Source organism: Triturus cristatus, chromosome 2_1 (assembly GCF_964204655.1).
Source record: "Triturus cristatus chromosome 2_1, aTriCri1.1, whole genome shotgun sequence".
In the NCBI taxonomy this organism is placed as follows: Eukaryota; Metazoa; Chordata; class Amphibia; order Caudata; family Salamandridae; genus Triturus; species Triturus cristatus.
The window spans coordinates 1,159,071,924-1,159,092,779 of record NC_140581.1 but is presented as its reverse complement, the minus strand read 5'-3'; the positions used below and the strand labels follow the sequence as shown (position 1 = coordinate 1,159,092,779).

Sequence of the window (20,856 nt, the reverse complement as noted above, 5' to 3'; positions counted from 1 at the left end):
TGTTAATTTTCCTGAGGTCTTGAACCCCCCTATATTTCCCGTTAGGTTTCTTAATGCCAATTATGGGTGAGTTACAAGGGCTACTCATTATTTCCTTCAGAATGCCTTGTTCGACCAATCGCTCTATTTCTGCTGCGACACCTGCCTTTACTTCTGGACTCATTTTGTATTGTTGGGTGTTCAAGTAAACAGCACCTTCTTTTACAGTCACTTTTACGGGATCTACATTTGCCATTAATCCTATCTCTTTTCCAGTAAAATCCCATAATTCTGCATTTACAGTCAGTTTGACTTCTGCAGGTAATTCATTTTGCGTCATCATTGAATATAATTAATTTACTTCTGTTCCCTGTTTAGCTAACATGAACTTGTAAACTCCATCTTCATTTGGGGGTTGTATTGCAAAACCATCCGGTGTGCAAAATATAGTGCAATTCATTTTGCACAACAGGTCTCTTCCAAGCAAATTTACAGGGCTTGAGTCGCACACCACAAACTTATGCATTTCTTTCAATTTGCCAATTCGCACCTCTATGGGTTCTGTGATTGGAGTGCTAATCCATTTATTTGAAACGCCTACTACTTGATGTTCTTCTCCTGAGAGGGGCAGTTTAGGAATGTCTGCTGTTCTCACAGTAGACCTGGTAGCGCCAGTATCTAACAAGAAGGTAATATAATTTCCCTTTACTTTACCCTCTATGTAAGGCCCTGACTGATCTACCGGTAGGGATGCGCCAAGTTCGCACTCCCTTCCTCCCATTCTGCATCTGTAAATTTTAATGTTGTTTCGGGGCATTATTAACTTGTATGGCTTTACACTCTTTCTTCCAACGTCCCAACTTTCCGCCCCCTTGACAAGGGAATTTTTTCTTTGCCTCTTCCCGATTTAATCTTCCCCGTGGCTTTCCCCCATTATTATCATTTTGACCTTGTGCTCTTCCCTGATTTTCTGATTGTTTACATAATTGGAGCTCTTGCTGTTCGGCTAATTTCACTTGAGCCCACATTACTTTTTCTTCTAAAGCTTTTCGTTTGCTATCAATTTCGTCCCCACAATATTTTGCATATTTTAGAATCTCATCAATTGGCTTTGACTGCCAGCACAGCATGTGCTGCTTAATCATTTGAGATATATCCAATCTCAGCCCAGACACAAATCGGTACACAAAAAGAGTCATGTCTTTATTTTCTAAACTTTCAAACCCACTATACTGTTTGAACACCTGTAAAAGACGTTCATGGTAGGCGTGTACAGACTCATCCTTTTCTTGAGTTTTTCTGTCTATCTTTACCCAATCAGTTTCTTTCGGGGGAATTTTACTTTTCAGAAAGGTGATTACCTGATGATACTTTTTCATTACGTCCTCTGACGGAGCTCCGGTTTTAGCATCTCTTGGATATTCCTCACTAGGCCAATCCACAGTTATCTTACATTCTGTCCACAAATCTGCAGGTACTACTATGTCAAACAACCCATCCAGATCCTTCAATAAAACTTTCAATACTTTCACAAACCTCTCAACTTGTCTGTGCCATTCCACTGGTTTCACTCTCAATTTTGGAAAATCGTTCGTAAAAGACAAAATATCCTGTCTAGTCCATGGCACATGTACGTACCCCCCTCCTGGTACTTCTCTCATCGGATACAACCTCTCAGCTTTTTCTGTTTCTCTCATGACATATTCAGATGTCGTTCGATTTACCTGTGTTTCTTCCTTTTTCTTTGCCCATCTACTAATTCTCAATCTTTCAAGATCTCCCCACTTTTGTAACAAAAATAACAATTCCCTGATCTGCAACTTTCGTCCAGACACATTCATATTTTCCAAATCTTTATCAGTGAATTCTGCTCTATATGGTTTCTGCAACACATTTGATTTCCCTATGTCAATTCCCATTTCCGAGGCCAAATTAGTCCGTTTTTCATGGAATATCTTGGTATTTTGTGTAATGCTTCTACAAATAAACAGTAATTCCCCTTCACTGTATGTGTTTAGCCTGTCCAGACCCACATTTCCAGCAACCATTTCTTCCAATTCTACTCTCTATTTAAAAATGTCTAATATTTTTGGCTGTGACTTTGGCTTCTCTATTTCTTGAGACCATCTCTCTATATCTTCTGGGGTTACTATTGTGGCACTTCTGGTTCCTGATGATGTTTCTACTCTAACTTCCTTTGAACAACTAGGCAAATTTCTTTTCGGAGTTTCCATTATTGGCTCTCTTATAGGCAAATCCATCAATGATATTACTGTTTCACATTCACTGGCTTGATCATCTAAGATTATCTTTTCTTTTCTAGGTTCTATGCTTGGAGTAGGCATTACAGGAACTTTAGGACAATTTGATTTTTCGCCATACAATGGAACTACCGGACCTATGGTCACTGGTATGGTCAAGGCATCAGGATGTTTATTCATCTGAGTTATCTTCTGTATTAGTTCATCTTTATTCTTATTTATGGCTTCCCTTTCCTTTTCTTGAAGCACCCTGTCTGCGGTGTCATGTACTATCCGTGGAACCAAAGATATTCCTATCATCGGGGCACTAGGGGTCATTCTATTAAATCCTTAATTGTAAGGTGGAGGACTTTTCATCAATACGTCCTCTAAATACCCTTCTTCTGTTTCTCTGCTATCTATCATGGTTAAATGCTTGGTCTTCTCTGTACATTTACTTCCCATCTGCTCTTCTGATGTTAATACAGGATATAAACCTTCTGCCACCATGGCCTGTCTCCATTGTTTCATTTGACTATCTCTAGTTTCTCGGGGAAATTTCGGGTAATATTTGCTTAAATGCCTGTTACTTCGGGGCCTGTCACGTTCGAAGGCTTCCATTTCCCATTCTTCTAAGGCCTCATATTGAGTCAATCTAGGTCTGGGTTCCAACTCATTCATTTGTGTTCTTAAATTGTACAGTATTCTTCCATTAAAACGTCCGTACTCAGGAAATGCTAATATACCATCATCCTTTGTGTATTCTACCCAATTTTCTAACCACACACATGTATGATAGCCTCTCTCCACCATCATTTATGATGCAGGCGTATTTGGCGGAGGAATGAGAATCCCTTCTCTACTCTTAATGGGTTTGTCCTTTTGAAATAATTCTTAACTTTTTGCATGAAAGTCATTTTTCTCTTTTCTCCGTACATTGCGTGCTTGTGCTGGTTAAGTTACTGCTAGTACGCAAACCCTACAAATCTTCCATCTGGTCGAGTCCCTGTTAAGGTTGGATCGTACACGCAAAATCCACTATCTATTATTATTCTCTAGATCTCTATTTTTATGACGCTTTCTTTAATTCTAAATATTCTCCAATACCAGCGCGTCTTCTAGTCTGCTGACCAATCAACTTTTACTCCCAGCGCGGCTCTCAGTGACGTCAGTGCAGCACCCACAACTGACCCCTCCTTCACAAGGTAATGCGAAAACGTATTTTCTCACAAACTTTTCACACAATTTTCGTTAATTAACAACGTATAAACATTCGCTATTGTGTCTGACCCACTAATTCAAAGAATAGTAAGATTTCTTTCACTGCGAGTAAAACCCTTCCGCTTACTCTTCACACACTACAAGTAAAACCTTTCCACTTACTCTTCACACAAGCATCAGAGAACCTGCTACTCCTTCAGTATTACCCTTTCTAGGTGATATAATACCAAACATTCACCAGCGAACTCCTCGCTATTAATTATTCTCACTAACACACAAGAAATGTTCCCTAACTTAGTGCTTCCAGTCCTGCGTAACTTTCAGCACTTTCTCGATTCAGACCAATAACCTCACTGCAGTGTGACTTCCATTCGCCACCCGCTATTCAATATTCCCGGGAATTTCCAGACAACATAAAACAGCACATAACGGGTATTCGTTAAAACATAAATCAATAATTCAAAATTTCAAACACAATCCTCACCTAACTAACTATACTAACCATGCCTCTGCTATCAAGTAAAACTGATGCAGCGGAGTTTACCAGCTCTACACATTCATACACACAACACACATTTGGGCCCATATACATTTCATACACACAAGGAGCTGGCAAATATCCACTGGTCATCAATTTTATTTTACCCTAGGAAACCTTTACACCAATATTCTTACCATTCCTGTCTCCTGAGTGAATGTACGTTCGATAAGATCTAGTAGTAGATTAGACTAGGGAGGAAGGACAGTAATGCATTCAACCTTTAACTTAAAGAACCACAGACTCAGAGGGAGTTTTAAAAGTTTATCTGACTTAAAAATTTTGTGAGTGAAGTCAAATACACATGAATATACCAGAAATCTCCATCAGGAAAATAGTACAGTTAGCTTATAATCAGTTTGCATTAATAAATTCTTGCAATGACAGTACCTGAGGAGAGAAAGGACAGAGAACAAGTTCAGAGCATTTACCCTACAGATATATTTACCTAGAATGGTGTAAGAACCCCGACATCAAAGAGTCAAGGATTCAGGACAGGTTCGGGACAGGGAAAGGTGACCTCTTCTAGTGCAATGCCAGCGTTACACCCCTCTCTGGTGCTACTCTCTCCGGCCGGGCACGTCTAGACCCCTTCCTAGGTGTGCCTCCTCGGTTGTTCCACAAATTTTCCCTAGTGTAGAATTCTCCAGTCAGATTGCAGCAAAATCGGGCAGCATCTCAGCATAGCATCAGCATCTCAGCATCAAGTGTCAAGTGTGTCTAACTATCTAAAACTTACCTCTGTTATACCAAATTCAAGGGTATGATCCACCCCCAAATGTTTCAATTCTATGTTCACCCGCAATTTGATTGGGCCAAGTAGTGGGGTGAGGACATTGCACCATATCAAGTGCAATACTTTTCTTTAGTCTAATGTCTAATCCCCCGCCCTTTATTTTTAATACCTACAAGCTTTATTCCCACAGATATTTTGTATGTGGATCTGAAAGTCTTTATACATTGTTGCCCCTTTTCTTCCTCTAGTAGGGTCAGAAGTTTGGGTTCTCATGTCCTTGTCGGCTTAGGGTTTGGCAGTCAGTCAATTTGCATCACTTTTTCCAGGGCAAGTAGATATTATGCGCATGTATAGAAGCCACATGAAACCAGAGACGCGGTCCACCTCCAAGGCCCAAATGGGAACTATTAATAAAAACAAAGAAGCACACGTTAGAATACAACCTTAAATGAAATCACTGTATACCACTTACTTCTACTCTAACCCCATTTACTTAATAACTCTTTTGCATTAATAGCTTAGTAGAACTTGCATGAGTTAGTTTCAGCTCTGCATGAGCATTAGTATGTTACTTTGAAGCAGTCATATTAGAAGCTATTGCGCAGCTGCAAAGATTTCCCCCCAAGCGACAGAAGAACGTCACACCACGTGATGTGGTAGACGCATGCGAAGAAGATTTGCCGCGTTTTAGCGGACATTTTTAGGACACTCAGGTTACTTATTAAGACAGTACATAGACAAGCTTCCCCTAGATACGATTATATAAAATGTGGTGCAAAATTAGTACTCACGGACAGATTGGTTATAGTATTACAGGTTATTCGAGAGGATTGCATACAAGCAAGTTTCTTTAGATGTGAAACCTTGCTCCATCAAGGCCCAACGTCTCCACCTTAGCCTATAATTAGCACCACCTGGTGGTACCCCTGACCGGTTTGAAGACGCCATGGGTCAGCTGCCAAACAGTTGCTGGGCAGCACTAGAGTGTTGTTGTCACAAACGAGTCTGTGCAACACAGTTTAAAATTAGAGCTTAAATGATGACTTGAAGGTCATTATCAGCTAGGGGTGGTTAATCAAGAGTGCAGGTAGTCAGTAGTGGCATGGCAGCCTGTCGCAAGCTCCATTGGTTGGTTTCAGGCATTAGCAATAGAGTGTCACTCACTAATGATTTCACTCAAACCAACAAAATGTCACACATAAGTAATCTGAAAAGTTGGCAGCTATGTAATCGGATCGAGTTCGCGCTGTATAAAACTGCAAAACAACAAAATAGCGATAGTGAACTATCAAATCAATTGTAAATGTTAATTAGCCCTCAGAAGCCGCACGACAAACGCTTTTTATGAAAACTAAAACGCTTCTTGATTTTATTTACCTCTAATGCGCTTGCGCCAGTTCCACGCATGCGCACTAGCATTGACAGAAGTAGTGGGTTATCTAATTTCCGTAAACATGGAGGTTTCGTTAGGAACAGCCGGGAGCCCGGATGCCGACATGGAGCAGCAGAAACAAGAAGCCGCACCGCTACCGGCCGCGTTACGCGCGAAAATAGAACGGAATCGGCAGCGAGCGCTCATGCTGCGCCAGGCCCGGCTCTCCAGCCGTCCATACCCTGGCCCTTCAGAAGGTGAGAGCTCCGCCGTAAGAGCAAGGTTCTACGATCGTCAAAGAGCACAGTTTCCTTGTCTGGCAGTAGTGAAAAGGGAGACTGAGACTTGCGTGCGCTCTAAATAGTAACAGGTCACTCTTTGTTGATTTATGTACTGCTACATACTAGCATAGTTATGAAGCAAGAAACAACGTATTAAAATAAGCATTGACAAAATCAGCAGTAACAGTTGAGTCAACTGAAGTTGCATTCTGCAAACAGTACAGAACCTACCTCTGTGAATGGTCTCGAGAATGCAATCATTTTGTATCTGAAATGACGTTTTACTCTATGTTTACAGCATAGTGGGCTTTGATAAATATGTTTTACTGTTATTGTTGGGTTGTTTTTGATGATGTGGAGCAATGACTAAACATCAATTGTATTGAAGTCAACTTTTTTTCAAAGTAGCATTGCATTGACCCCAGCACTTAGACGGATCTGCTCCCCACCTCCCCCCTGAGACCCTCACAAGTCAGTAGTTGTGCTTTACCAACCCTTGATTGATTGAGTGATTGATTGATTTACTCACTCCTGTGTGGCCCATTTTTAATTGTGACTGTAAACATTTAGGTGCTTATTTACAAGACCCTTGCGCCGCCGGTTCAAGACTTTTAATATGGGAAAAAGTGATGTACTGGCTAGTAGCAAAACGTGAATTTGGAACTAATCTAGAGGTGTACTTTCGTGATCAGTTTGTTTTTAATTATTCCAACAAGAAAATCCAAGAGCGTATTTCAACATGTAAAAATCCTTCAAGTGAAGTTATGGACATTGCAAGAATCATAGAACGTTCTTTGATATCATCCAAACTTTTCTCAGATGATCTCAAAAATAATATGCAGGTAGCTGTGGTGTGTGAGCTGGAGGATACTGAAGAATGTGCAGTATCCAACAGTAATAAATTTAGAAAAAGCTTGGAAAAGAAAATGTCAGGTACTTGCTACAGATGTGGTTCAAAATATCATATGGGTAACAGTATGTCATGCCCAGCACAGGGTAAGTAACAACTATAAGAAAGTAGAGCATTTCCAAGGTATGTGGAGGTCCACTAAAACAAAGTCTACAGTCCGCCAGATAAGTACGGATGACGAAAATTTCGGTGAAAGTTTGAACAGTGTTTTGCTAACAGTGGATATTGGGATAGTGGATGCATCTCAGAAGAAATGTACACAACATATATGTGCGTTGGAGATAGGCACAGTCAAGCAGGGAGTAATGGGCAATTTGGGTTCACCCATCACAATTCTGTTAGATGTTACATTTGGGAAGTAGTGGGCAGAAAAGCTTTTGAAACAAACGGATGGGAATCCCAAAGCATTTGATGAATATCACATCATTATGAAAATATTTTTTACAGATGTTTCAAAATTTAAAGGTAGATTATTTTTTACCTAAGTGTATGTTGCAAAGAAGGGAAGAGATATTATGGGTTGGCTAGATCAGGCCAAATTAGGATTTGTACTTAAACCAGGTCATGATGAACCAGTGGTGTTGGATGACACACCTATTTTGTCTGTAGATTATTCGCACACACATGGTATTCATTGCAAGATAGAACCATTAGTTAAGCAATATGAAAATGTTTTCAAGGACAGTCTAGGTTTAGTGAAGGGCTTTGAGCACAAAATTAAATTGAAGGGTGATGCTACACCTATTTCTCTATAAGTTAGGCCTCTTCCCATATCAGTCAAGAAAGATTTAAAAAAATGTGTTGGAAAAAAATGTGTGAACAAAGTATCATCACACCTGTAGAGTCATCTGAGTTGGTTTCTGCGGCAGTGATTACTAGGAAAAAATCTGGAGACATACGTTTGTGTGCTGATCTGTGAGTGCTGAATTGTAATATACTGTTTGAATGCCATCCCCTTATGAGGATTCATGATCCGTTGGCTAGCTTGGGAAGTAGTAAGTATTTTTCTACTATAGACTTATAGTCAGCATATCATCAGATTCCACTGGCAAAAGAGTCACAGCCATTAACAACTTTTATAACCCCGTTTGGGCCATATATGTATCTGCGGTTGCCATTTGGTCTGGCATCCGCTGCAAGTGTTTTTCAGAGGTGATGGATGAAGTGTTTAATGGTGAGGTTGGAATTCAAGCATTCCAAGATGATATTCTGATTCATACTGAAAATCTTGAACAGCATTATAAGCAATTGGAACTGGTGTTGAGCAAGTTACAGAAACATGGAGTTGCTAAAAATGGACATTTTTCTTTATTAATAGTAAGTCCAGTTGATTACCTGGGGCACAACATTTCAGATCAAGGCATCAAACCCGAGTTGTCATTGGTGAAAGCAATAAATGATGCACCAGTTTGAAAAGAGATTCTCTCAGAGCGTTCCTTGGTCTGAGTGAATATTATGCCAGATTTGTGCAAGGGTATACTTTAGTTGTACAGACACTGAGCGGATTGTAAAAAAAGAATGTAAAATGTGAGTGGTCGAATGAAGTGCAACAAGTATTTGATAAGGTCAAAATGTTGATTATTAATACTTCTGTCATTAGGCCATTTACACATAGGGAGAAAAATGTGATTACTGTTGATGCAAGTTCACAAGGTCTGGGTGCTGTGTTAAGCTAATTTGTTGATGGGGAGGAGTGTGCTATTGCATTTGCTTCTAGGGTGCTGAATACAGCGAAAAGAAATTAGCACAATCGAGAGGGAGGCACTTACATGTTCTTGGGCAGCAGGAAAATGTAAGATGTATATTTGTGGGACAAGATTTGACTTGTAAATTGATCACAAGCCATTGAATTATGTTAGAAGATAGTTGCTCCAATAAGGCTTCTTCACGACTGATTAGGCTGTTATCAAGATTGCAGGAGTTTAGCTTTGATATAAAATATGTGCCAAGAGGTAAGAACGTGAGAGCGGACTGCCTTTAGTTGCCGGTGGAGGAGGATGAGGAGTACAGTAGATACTATGATGAAGACAAGTGTGTTATGACTGTTACGGATGTTACAGAACATTTTATAGTCACGGAGAACAAATGGAAGGAAAACTGTGCTAATGATGAAATTTTGTGCAGAATCAAGAAGTTTTTGGTAAGTGGTTGGCCTTGTGACAGAAATTTGAGTATGTAATTGGACTGAGAAATGCACCTAGTTTTTGTGTTCAGACAAACATTGGAAGGTGAACCCATCCACTTTGTATCCTGTCGTGTGGCCTAAGTGGTCTTGGGAGAAAATTGGAATTGATTTTGCTGGACCTTTCAATTTCTTAAGTAATGAAAAGAAGTATCTTATTGTAGCAGTTGATTACTTTTCCAAATGGTTATATTTTGCTTTTGTTAAAATGGCTGACACACAAGCGGTTGTGAAGTTTTTGGAGAGGTTGTTTCAAGTAGAGGGTGCAGCCAAGGAAATAGTGATGGATAATGGCACACACTTTGTCTCTGATGAAATGGTGGCGTTCCTCAGAAAGCATGCAGTGAAACACGTTAAAGTTAGGGTGACCAACCGTCCGTAAATTTCACGGACAGTCCGTAATTTCGGCCGTCTGTCCGTTGTCCGTGAAGGATTCTTTAACGGACGCCATTTGTCCGTAATTTTAACCGGGCACTGGTCGCACCACCCTAAAGGCGGCACAGCTTCCACCCACCTCCCTTCTTGACTCCGATGCTGTTGAGGTCGGGTGTAACAGACTCCAGACTCCGAAGCAGTACCAAAGCTCAGATACCAAGCAGCATTGGAGAGGTACAGCGGGATGGCAACCCTCACTCCTTCAGCCCTTGATGAGCTTATAAGAGGTGCTTGAAGGTGACTGAGAGGGAGGGGCTGCAGCTTCAGGAGCAGGGGCGTCTATTCAGATGCAAAGAGCCCTGAATGCGTCATGTCTCTGCAATTAAGAGGGGCCTCACACATTCCCTTTCTGCCCAGGGCCCAAAACATCCTAGAACCGGCCCTGATTACCCTGAGGCAGCACGTGGTTCTCTTCACAGAGCTTAATTACTGTCACTAAATTGTAAGCAAACCTCGGTTCTTCAAACATGCAGTCTATAATGTAATAAAATAAAGAAGTGGCACAATCGCACCCATACTGATTAACAAAGTATGGAGGACAATCTGTTAAATCAGTTCTCTTAGAGTATCTCCTTTAAGTACTGTACATCACAGTGGGGGATGGCAAAACTAACATTTTTGAAAGAGAGCCTGTCCTCTCGTTGTCTTGTCCAGGAGGGGGTGAGGAGCCCTACCCACCCTGGAAGAGACCAAGATGATACTAGAATACTGCATGCCCACCCCTGTGCCCACCCTGGTGGAGCCTGTTCCCCCTCCTGTGATGGGTCCTGCCCCCCCCCCCCCCCCCCCCCCCAGTGATGACTCCTGTCCCCCGCCCCTGTGGTGGATCCTGTCTCCGCCCTGGGTGGTTTCTGTCCCAGTCCTGGAATGGCTCCTGCAGCGAGAGTGAAGTTCTTGATGAACCTCTTCTCAAAAAGGCTCATCTCAAAATTAATATGAAAAGGTGAGCGAGTGAGTAAGTGAAGGGATGGGTGGATGGTTGGATGAATTAGTGAAAGGGTGAATGGATGAATGAAAGCTTGAATAGATGGATAATGAGAGAGTATGGATGGATTGATGAGTGACTGGAAGGATGGATGAGAGAAAGGTAAATAGCTGGATGTATGGGTCGAAGGGTAGCTGGATGGGTAAAAGGGTGGATGAATGAGTGAAATGATGGATAGATTGATGAATTAATAAGTGCAAGGGTGAATGGATGGACGGATGTGGGAAAAGGTGGATGTAAGGATGGATGAGTGAGTGAAAGGGAGGGTAGGTGGACAAAAGGATGAATAGATGAGTGAAGGAGTTAAAGGATAAATGGATGAGAGAAAGGATGGATGAGTGATTGGGTCAATGGATGGATTCATGAGTGGATGAGTAGATGGGTGGGTGGATGGATGGAAGGAAGGATGGCTAAGTGAAAGGGTCGATGGAGAGAGAAAGGGAGGATGAATGGATGACTGAAAGGGTGGATGGGTGGAAGGATGAGTGACTGGGTGGATGGATGAGTGTACAGATGGATAGGGTGAAAGGGTGGATGGATGGATAATGGATGGATGAGTGAAAGGATGGATGAGTGAAATGATAGATGGAAGGATACATGATGGATAGGTTTGCAAATGGTTGAATATGTTTGGATATGGCTGGGCTTACTTATATACTATTGTGCGACCTCCTCTGATGAGTCTGTAAAACTTACCTATTGTCCTGAAGTTTTGTCCTGAATTTTTACCTCCTGTCCTGAATTTGTGTCCTGAATTTTGACCCTTTGTCCTGAATTTTTACACTCACCGTCCTGAATTTGCACCAATGCCAGTTGGTCACCCTAGTTAAAGTACCATTGTATAGTCCCTCTCCTAACAGTCTTGTTGAGGGGGCCAACTGCATGTTGAAGGAAGGTGTGCAAACGGCCATTGCTGACCGATTAAATGTGGCTGATTATTTGCAGCAGAAAGTGTTGTTACAGCATCTGTCATGACAACACCACAGGTGTTTCTTTCTTCATTTTATTGAGAGGTGGAAAACTACTCTCGGCTTTGTATCCTACCTGGCTGGGTGGTAAAATAGACCTTTGCAATAGTGTGTTGGATTTGGAAGAAATTTGTGAACATGTGAGAAACAAAATTCAAGTCCGAGGCCACCGAAGTCATCTGTGGCGTACCACAAGGATCCTCTCTCAGCCCCACCCTCTTCAACGTATACATGAGCCCCCTCGCGACCATCGCCCGCCAACACAACCTCAACATCATCTCTTACGCGGATGACACTCAACTGATCCTTTCTCTCACCAAGGATCCCAGCACCGCCAAAACTAACCTACACGAAGGAATGAAAGAAGTTGCTGAATGGATGAAACATAGCCGTCTGAAACTGAACTCGGATAAAACAGAAGTCCTCATCCTAGGTACATCCCCCTCTGCATGGGACGACTCTTGGTGGCCGGTAGCCCTTGGAAAAGCACCCATCCCGACAGACCACGCACGGAACCTAGGCGTTATCCTGGATTCTTCACTTTCAATGAACAGACAAGTCAGCGCCGTATCTTCATCTTGCTTCAACATTCTTCGCATGCTCAAAAAAACATTTCGATGGATCCCCACCGAAACCAGGAAAACAGTCACCCATGCTCTAGTCACGAGCCGACTGGACTACGGAAACACCCTCTACGCAGGCACTACCGCTAAACTCCAAAAGAAACTCCAACGAATACAAAACGCCTCAGCCAGAATCATATTAGACATCCCTCGCAACGAACACATCTCTGGTCACCTGAAAGACCTCCACTGGCTACCCGTCAATAAGAGAATCACTTTCCGACTGCTAACCCACGCACACAAATCACTCTACGACATCGGACCAGAATGCCTCAACTCAAGACTGTCCTTCTACACCCCCTCCCGCCAACTACGTTCCTCCAGCCAAGCCCTCGCCACCGTGCCTCGCATCAACAAGACCACCATGGGAGGCAGATCCTTCTCTTACCTGGCTGCTAAAACATGGAACTCACTCCCCACTCACCTTCGCCTTACCCAGAACCACCTGGCTTTCAGAAAGCAACTTAAAACGTGGATTATTGACAAGTAATCCTCCCCCCCCCCCCCTCCTTAGCGCCTTGAGACCCTCTGGGTATGTAGTGCGCTTTATAAATTCTCTGACTTGACTTGACTTGAAAATGCAAGTAAGAAGTATTTTGACAAGGTGAAAGATAATAAATGTGACGCCTGGTGATTGGGTATTGGTTGAAAAGCCAATGACAGTGGTGAAAGGAGAGACAATTTTCAAAGCCAATAAAAGTATTGAAGGTGTCCAAAATGGCAGTAATGGTTGAGAATAAGGGGTGGTGGAATAGCAATTTGCTTGTTAAACTTAACCCCTTCAGCGCGGCGCGGATTACCGCGCTGTGCTGAAGGGTTCGTGCGCGGGCGGGGCCGTGACGGAGCGGTTCCGTCATCTGCACAGCGCGACTCACGCGCATGACGGAACTGCTCCTTCACACGCATCGAAGGGGTTAAGACACGTGACTAGCAAGCAAACATTATAAGAGACAAAAATTATGGTAGGAGTGTGGATGGTTCTGGATTGACTGCAACGAACTACATCAAACCCCCCCAAAATAAAATAAACATAAAAATAAAATAAAACGGTGTGGAAACTGATGCACCACCTAAAGACTCGAACACAAAATGTAAACATTTCTGAAGTAGAACTCGTGTATGTTAGTCTTTGCACCTGTAAGAAAAACTTTGAAACATTGATACATACGTCTCTAGCAGCACCCTCAGTTACCGTATCCACACTACCTGCTTGTACTTGAGGTTCAAATACCGGTTGTATTCATGTACTCAATCAAGCTCGACACCTGCACAGTTCTTTCTGCTTATGATGCTGGCTTTTTGTGGTGTCAGTTTCACCAATTACCTCTTGTTCCACCAACCCTTGTTTTTAACAAAGCTGCACCTTTGCCAACTCTCCAGACCTTTGTTGGAGACGAAAACATTGACTCGCCCTTTCTGACATTAATGGGTCTTTTGATCAAAACATAGACACCAACTGATATCTCTTTGTTGTGACCCTTATGACCTTTGCCAAAATAATGTTTAATTTTGACTTGTTTTGCAACTACCCTTGCAGTTATCCCCCTCTGTGTCTTTCGTTTCCTTGCCAACCTCCTCTTCTAAAACAACTTCTTGAGTAGCGAGGGCGACAAGAGGCGGTCAGCCATTTTGCCCAGGAGAGTCCTGGAGCCTACGGGGTTTCAAAGCAGCGTGAGGACACCTGCAGCACCTTCGCGCTGAGAGAGTGGAGGGCTGAGGCTACTCAACAGATTTGCGAGGTGCTGTCCACGAAAGGAGGATTGAGATACGGGCGATCACTGCTGCCTGCCTCTAATATGGCGGCTCCCCGGGACGGAGACACGGTCTCATCCTGCTGAGCAAGACGGCGGCCCTGCTCCTCGCGGCATATGGAGTGGCGCCCTAGCGGACTGCTGCTGCGAGCTCTGGTGCCCCACTATATACCTGCTATACTGGATTGCGAAATCGCCAATTAAGGTGAGCTGGCGCGAGCAGTGGACCCCTGAACCAACGAGAGCAGACGAGCCTCCTGCGAGCTGAGACGGCCCCACTCCGGCACCTGGTGAATCAGTGGGGATGCCGGCCGGATGCAGCTACTGAGACTTTCGCGGCCCCCCAGGTCCAGTGTGAGTGAGGCTCCCCCTAAGAATCATCGAGGGTCCCCATGAAACATTCAGGTGAGAGAGGGAGGGAGGCCCGGCCCCCACCAGTTAAAGTGTGCAACAAACTTTGTTCCTTACGGAGCACACGGTTGGGCCCCTCCCCCATCGGCCCAATAGTGCTGGATGCCCGCCTATATCTAGGGATTCCTTTTAAACCCCAGTCTAAGTCCCTGGGGCCACTATATACTTGAAGCTGAGGCTGATGGGAGCCTGACCCTTACATGGCTGCCAGTGGTGGCTTTCTTTCCCCAATCTCTGTCTTAATTAACCCTACCAGGACTGTGCCTGAACTCAAGACGGCGTCTGAATTTCACTTGGTCCATGGTTTCTCACTCGACCCCCCCCCCCTCCCTCCCCCCCCCCCCCCCCTCCCTACACCACGCTAGTCTGACAATCTCGTAGTACACCTGATCACTATCCTGACAGCGGAGTCCGACCATTATTTCTCCCTGTCCCGCCCATTCCCCCCTCATCGTTTTTCTGTAACTCTGCTTTTTATCTATCTATCTATCTATCTATCTATCTATCTATCTATCTATCTATCTATCTATCTATCTATCTATCTATCTATCTATCTATCTATCTATCTATCTATCTATCTATCTATCTATCTATCTATCTATCTATCTATCTATCTATCTATCTATCTATCTATCTATCTATCTATCTATCTATCTATCTATCTATCTATCTATCTATCTATCTATCTATCTATCTATCTATCTATCTCCTACCCTGACAGCGGAGTCTGAGCATTATGTCCGACGCCCGGTGGAGCTGCTCTGTTCAGCTATTGAGGAGATTGACCTTGGTTCATCCCCTAGACCGTCACCTGCCCAGCCGGACTTTGGGCACAGTTTTCTCCCCGCCTCCCTGTCTCGACCATTCCCCCCCCCTTATCGTTCTGCTTTTTCCTGGTCTCCTATCTATCTATTTATCTGACCGATGTCCGATGGAACTACCGTGAGAGCTACAGGGGTGATTGGCTGTGGATTCCCTCCTCGCCCGTCACCTACCTAGCTGGTCATTGGGCAGACTTTCCCTCTGTCTCTCATACAGCCACCCCCTCTTCCTCTCCCTTCTCACTACCCCTCCCCCCCCTTTCCGCTCTATTCTGTCTCTCACTTTCGCTCTTTAAGGTGTCGCAAACATTTGATGTAACTTGTAATTGTTATCATTGCTGTAACATTGTTGATCCTTATGTAAAGCGCTTTGATACCTACGGGTCTAGCCAGGGCTATATAAAACTCTTAAAATTAAATAAAATAAAAACAACTCCTTCCTTCAACCAAGTAGGAAACAGAAGCAGAATGGTCCTTTCTGCATCTCAGCAATTGAAAAGGGGTGACCCCAGTGGTGCAATGTGATATGGCAGTGGTTCCCAAACTGTGTGCCGTGCCTCCCTGGGGAGCCGTCAAACCTAGCCAGGGGAGCCGCGCACCAAGCACTGTAATGCATTTAATATTGGAAGGGTCTGTTGGCTTCAGTTAAACTAATTAGCCTTAAACACAGGATGCAGATGATTTGTAAGTGACATGCCTAAAGCTGTCAACATAGTGCTCAATTGATGGCATGTCGAGGGAGATGACCTCCATATTTCACTGGATCCCCATGTTCCAACACTCCCAAAGTAAGCGGAGGATGCCCGATTAATTTTGTTAGAATCATTAATAGTTTTGGTTTTTTCCAAATGCATTTTTCACCAATGATTTAAATGTATTTTTATTTGCTGTTCAGAACACTCAAAAAACAATGCGATCCAAGTCCAGCACTTACATGAGACATAGCAAGGCACAGCTTTGCACCGTCAACTCTAATCTGTGCTAACAGAGTCATAGCTCCCCCTACAACCCTGCGGAGTAGTCCCCTGTAATTCCACCATCCAGTGTCCACCTTCCGGCAGCCTGCCCAGGTATAAGTCACGGATACTCCACTCATAAGGCTCCTTGGTGCTATAGATACCACTAAACCAAAACCTAGCAACTACCCTGTATTACGACCCTCCCCTCACCCCCCATCCCCTACCCACCCCCCCTCCGGCATGACTTATTGATTATGCATTTTTCACCAATGCAAGTTATCAGGAAAGTACAGTTGTCCTGTCTATTAAACACACTAAGTACACATTTCTTTCAGTACACACGCACGTTTCCAGACAGGCCTGCTCTCTCCTTGAGCACAGGGAAGTAAAACACCATACACGGCATAATGCCAACATTTGGAAGCAAGAAAGAGGGACGTTTAAAAAAAAATAAAAAATCTGAGGAATTTATTTGGCTTGCATTGATTTGGAGGCAATTTTAGAGAGGAGACAGCAAAAATAAAGCTGAATGTGGTTTAAAGAAATCGTGAATCACCCTGCTGAGACAGGTGTGTTGGCACGTATGACACGGGTAGAAATGGAAGTGCATGCAAATATTCTTCAAGCGCAGAAACACTTTGGCAATGGGGCCTACATGCATAGGGGTGCTATCTAGCACTGTAAGTGGGATACAAAAGTGTGAGTGTACTCTAAAAATGGCATGGACAAAGAAGTGCAACTAGGAATATTTTATTCGAGGTGCCGCCTTAGTAATACGAAACACACTGCGTACATGATTATAATACCTTCCTCAGCTTCATACCAGTTATTTTCAGGGAGAAAAATGCAAGCACTCCAGAGGCCGGGCTTACACCCCCCCCCCCCACCCCCCCCCACTCTCCAAAAAAGAGTAACAGTGGGGAGCCAGGGGCAATGGCCAATGGGTCAAGGGAGCCGCAGGTCTAAAAAGTTTGGGAACCACTGTGATATGGTGTTATAATCCCAAGCCTTACTTTTGAGAAATTGTTTGATATCCCTGCCTGATACGAGAGCAGTTTATATACCCTCTTGTTGTATTCCGCTTTAGGTGTCCGTATATAGGTTTTCCTGAACCATGTCCTTATATAGGCACAATTCGCATTGCCATTATATAGGCATAAGATCCCAGTCCTTATTTAGGCATTAGCCATGCTATCCAAATACAGGCATGGTCACCTACATCCGTCCACCCCAACGTCACAACGAGTTCTTAGAAACCAGACCCTTAAGCTGTTGGGAGTTTCCCTACCCAGGTTTATTGATTTCTCCAAGAACTCATTTATTATGCATGAACCGCTATTCCTTAAGGGTTCATTCATAACGTCTTCCTCTGCGCAACTTTAGGTCAATGCAATCATTCCCAAACACCTTCCAGGTATAAATATACCTTCCCCTGCCACGGCAAAGCACGGCTCGAAACTGCTCGCCAGGACAAGTGCGGAGGAGACCGCGACTTTAGAGGAATTTGTGTCCCGGCCTGACGCACTGACAAGAGACGCTGTCATCCCTGCTCGCAGAGAATCCAGCTTCCAGTGTTCTGACTCCCTTCGCGGGGTGTTAGAGTTTGAGACCCGAAAAGAGATTCCCACCTCTCTCATTTTAAGGTGTGGAGCTGACTAGAACCTAGAAGGACTCTTGAAATACCAAACTATAGCATACCATACTATAGAAAACAGCACCTACTTCTTACCTTGTACTACCACTTAGGTTAGGTACACTGAGGTAGAACTAGTTAGAAAAACATCATACGAGTATTCACTTTTTAGCCTGTGTTATTTATGTATTACCTACTGGCGGTCGCCAGTAGGTAGTTATAGTTAGGACCCTGTTTCCATAGGAAATCCGCCACATTCTATTTGGAATAACTTTGGCGCCGGTCGACGAATCCTCGCGAAATTTTCAAAACTAATGAGGCGCTCCGCTCCGCTCCTACCCTGAAAGTCTCGGGGGGATTCGTCAAGCGGGGGCTGAGAAAAAAGGGGGGTCCCAAAACGCGTTTTTCCCATGCATTTTTCCATAGGACCTTTAGACACAGCTACAGCCCGAACGGCTGAACAGAATTACTTGTAATTTGGCAGAGAGGTAGTCCTCAGGTCAAGGAAGTGCCTTTTGTAGGTCTGGTGTAAATCTGTTCAGTAGTTCCTGAGAAAATAGCATTTAAATCAATATATATATCTGTAAGAGCGCTCCGAGCGCGCACCGTAAGCTTACCGTACGCGTACGGTGCCGGGCGCGAGCGCGATTCTGATTGGCTGTTAGATCTTAGTAAACATTCTAATCGGTCGAAACCAGGAAGTGTCGGCCGCCATTTTCTCTCTCGCACTCGGAGGGGTGGAGGAAGAACAAAGTTGGATATCATAAAAAGGGGGCAGGCTAGACAGCTCCTAACCACCTAGCCTTGGTTATGGTGTGCCAGAAGGCCATCCAAGGCCAAAAAATAAAAATAAAATTTTGGGAAAAAACGCCGAATACGCTAAAAACGCGTACGGTAAAAAATTAATAAAAAAAAAATAAAATCCATATTTTCCCCCACCCCGTGTGCAAAAGGTGCACGTAGGGCACCTTTTGTGCATGGCATGCAATGCATTCAGTGAACATTTAGTATAATTCCTTTGAGAACGAAGCGCATAATTTGTCCTCCGTGTGCGGACGGTGCGCGAAGGGCATCATGCGTACATGGCCCATCCAGCCTAACGTGGGCACGCGGTGCGCGTAGCGCACTGGGCGTGCACGGCACTAACTGCGTTAAGTGGGCGCGCGGTGCGCGAAGCGCACCGCGTGCTCACTGTGCGCGCACGGTGCGCGAAGCGCACCGTGCGCGCACGGAACGAACTGCGTGAAGTGGGCGCGCACGGCACGAACGGCGTAAAGTAACTTAGCATTTAAAAAACCGTACAAATTCACTGAAAAAACCATAGGTTTCACACACGTTATAGTTAGGAATTGGCATTTAAAAAACCTTGCAAATTCACTGAAAAAACCATAGGTTTCACACAAGTTATAGTTAGCTGTACATTTCACTCGTAAAAAAACAATGAAATCCCACGTTGTAGTTAGTGCAGGCAACTATAACTCACGCGACCGCAATCCTCTGCTAATGACATATGTGTCTTTATGAAAAAAAAATATTTGTAATATATGTATAGCTAAAATTTAATGGAAGAAGACATGGGCAAATAAGTGTCTAAATACAATCTTTACTCACATGCACCTAAGCAGCAGTAGGCTAGAATTACATGCACATCCACAACTTGACAGTTAATTTGAAAGGGGACCCTATAGTGCTCTCAAACCCAAAACCCCCTCTGCTTTTAGGAGGTACAATTGACCCGTAGAGAAAACCCAAAGGTATTCAACTAAGGTCACACCATTAATCACAAAACGGTCGAGGCATACATAGGTATCCGTTACACATGCAATTGCAAAGTCAAAGTCAATGTAAATTCAAAAAGTCCACAAATAGATCCAGGATGTAGTTCGATTTTCATTATTTTATTTTTCTTTCTTGTAATTTCCAAATGACATTACATAGACATAACAGCCGACACGTGTTTCGTCCATCCGGACTTTTTCAAGGCTGTGAACAAATAGATACAAACACACCAATTACAAAACACATACATATACTATTAAATATTATTTTAATGATTAAAACTGAAAAAACAGCATAAAAATCTAATGATTAAAAAGACTGAACCACATGAACTTATATAATAGCAATTCATCCAGTCTTGACACTCGATTGTCATAAGGGGCTAGTGTCATCCTATTCATCTAAAACAAAGGGGGTTTAGATACCTGATGCCGAGATTTGGCATGAAAAGTATAGAGCCACCACCAAAATGAAAAATCCTGGTCTTATTGGGGTTCAAGTCTTACGCATAATTCCATAGTGCCACCAAGTGTTCACATGGTCAACACCCACAACTGACCTTCTTGAAACAAATGTTTCCTCATGTATTGGGTTGATATGGAGTATCGTCCCTCCTGTTCTTACTGATGGATTCGTATTATTAGATACATCCGACAATCATTTACAATTGATATTGTTCCTACGCCCTGTACAATTCTTCCATTCGTTGTTGATCGTTTAGCGGTTAGACAATCACCGTTCGCAGCAGGTAATGATACACCTGTGTATTCAAAGACCCATAGTATAAGGCAAAAATAAATAAATATACATTTCCTCCTTCTCAAATTGATGACCATATTCAGAAACCACATTGCTGGTGCAATCATTAAGTAGTTACAATTGAGAGATCACTAGATGCACCAACCGCCCATTTTTAATTAATCCTCATGTTGGTATTTCAATGGTTGTAGGCAGCAAGTTAAATGTCAATACAAAATATCTAGTCACCAAGAATCACATCTTGGTACCCACCATAGCAAAAAGATTACTGTC

The 20,856-nt window shown here is 43.3% G+C and overlaps 1 protein-coding gene across 2 annotated transcripts in view; it reads left to right on the top strand.

Annotated features, from left to right (window-relative positions):
* Positions 1–6,127: 6,127 nt before the first annotated feature.
* The window catches only part of XPA (XPA, DNA damage recognition and repair factor), a 182,576-nt gene continuing 167,847 nt past the window's right edge, over positions 6,128–20,856 (top strand). The window contains exon 1 of one of the 2 annotated variants that reach the window (XM_085636603.1): positions 6,128–6,343. In XM_085636603.1, the coding sequence (XP_085492729.1) occupies positions 6,169–6,343 (175 nt within the window). In that variant the 5' untranslated portion in view covers positions 6,128–6,168. The remainder of the gene's footprint in view (positions 6,344–20,856) is intronic. The other variant, XM_085636604.1, reaches the window with a different exon arrangement.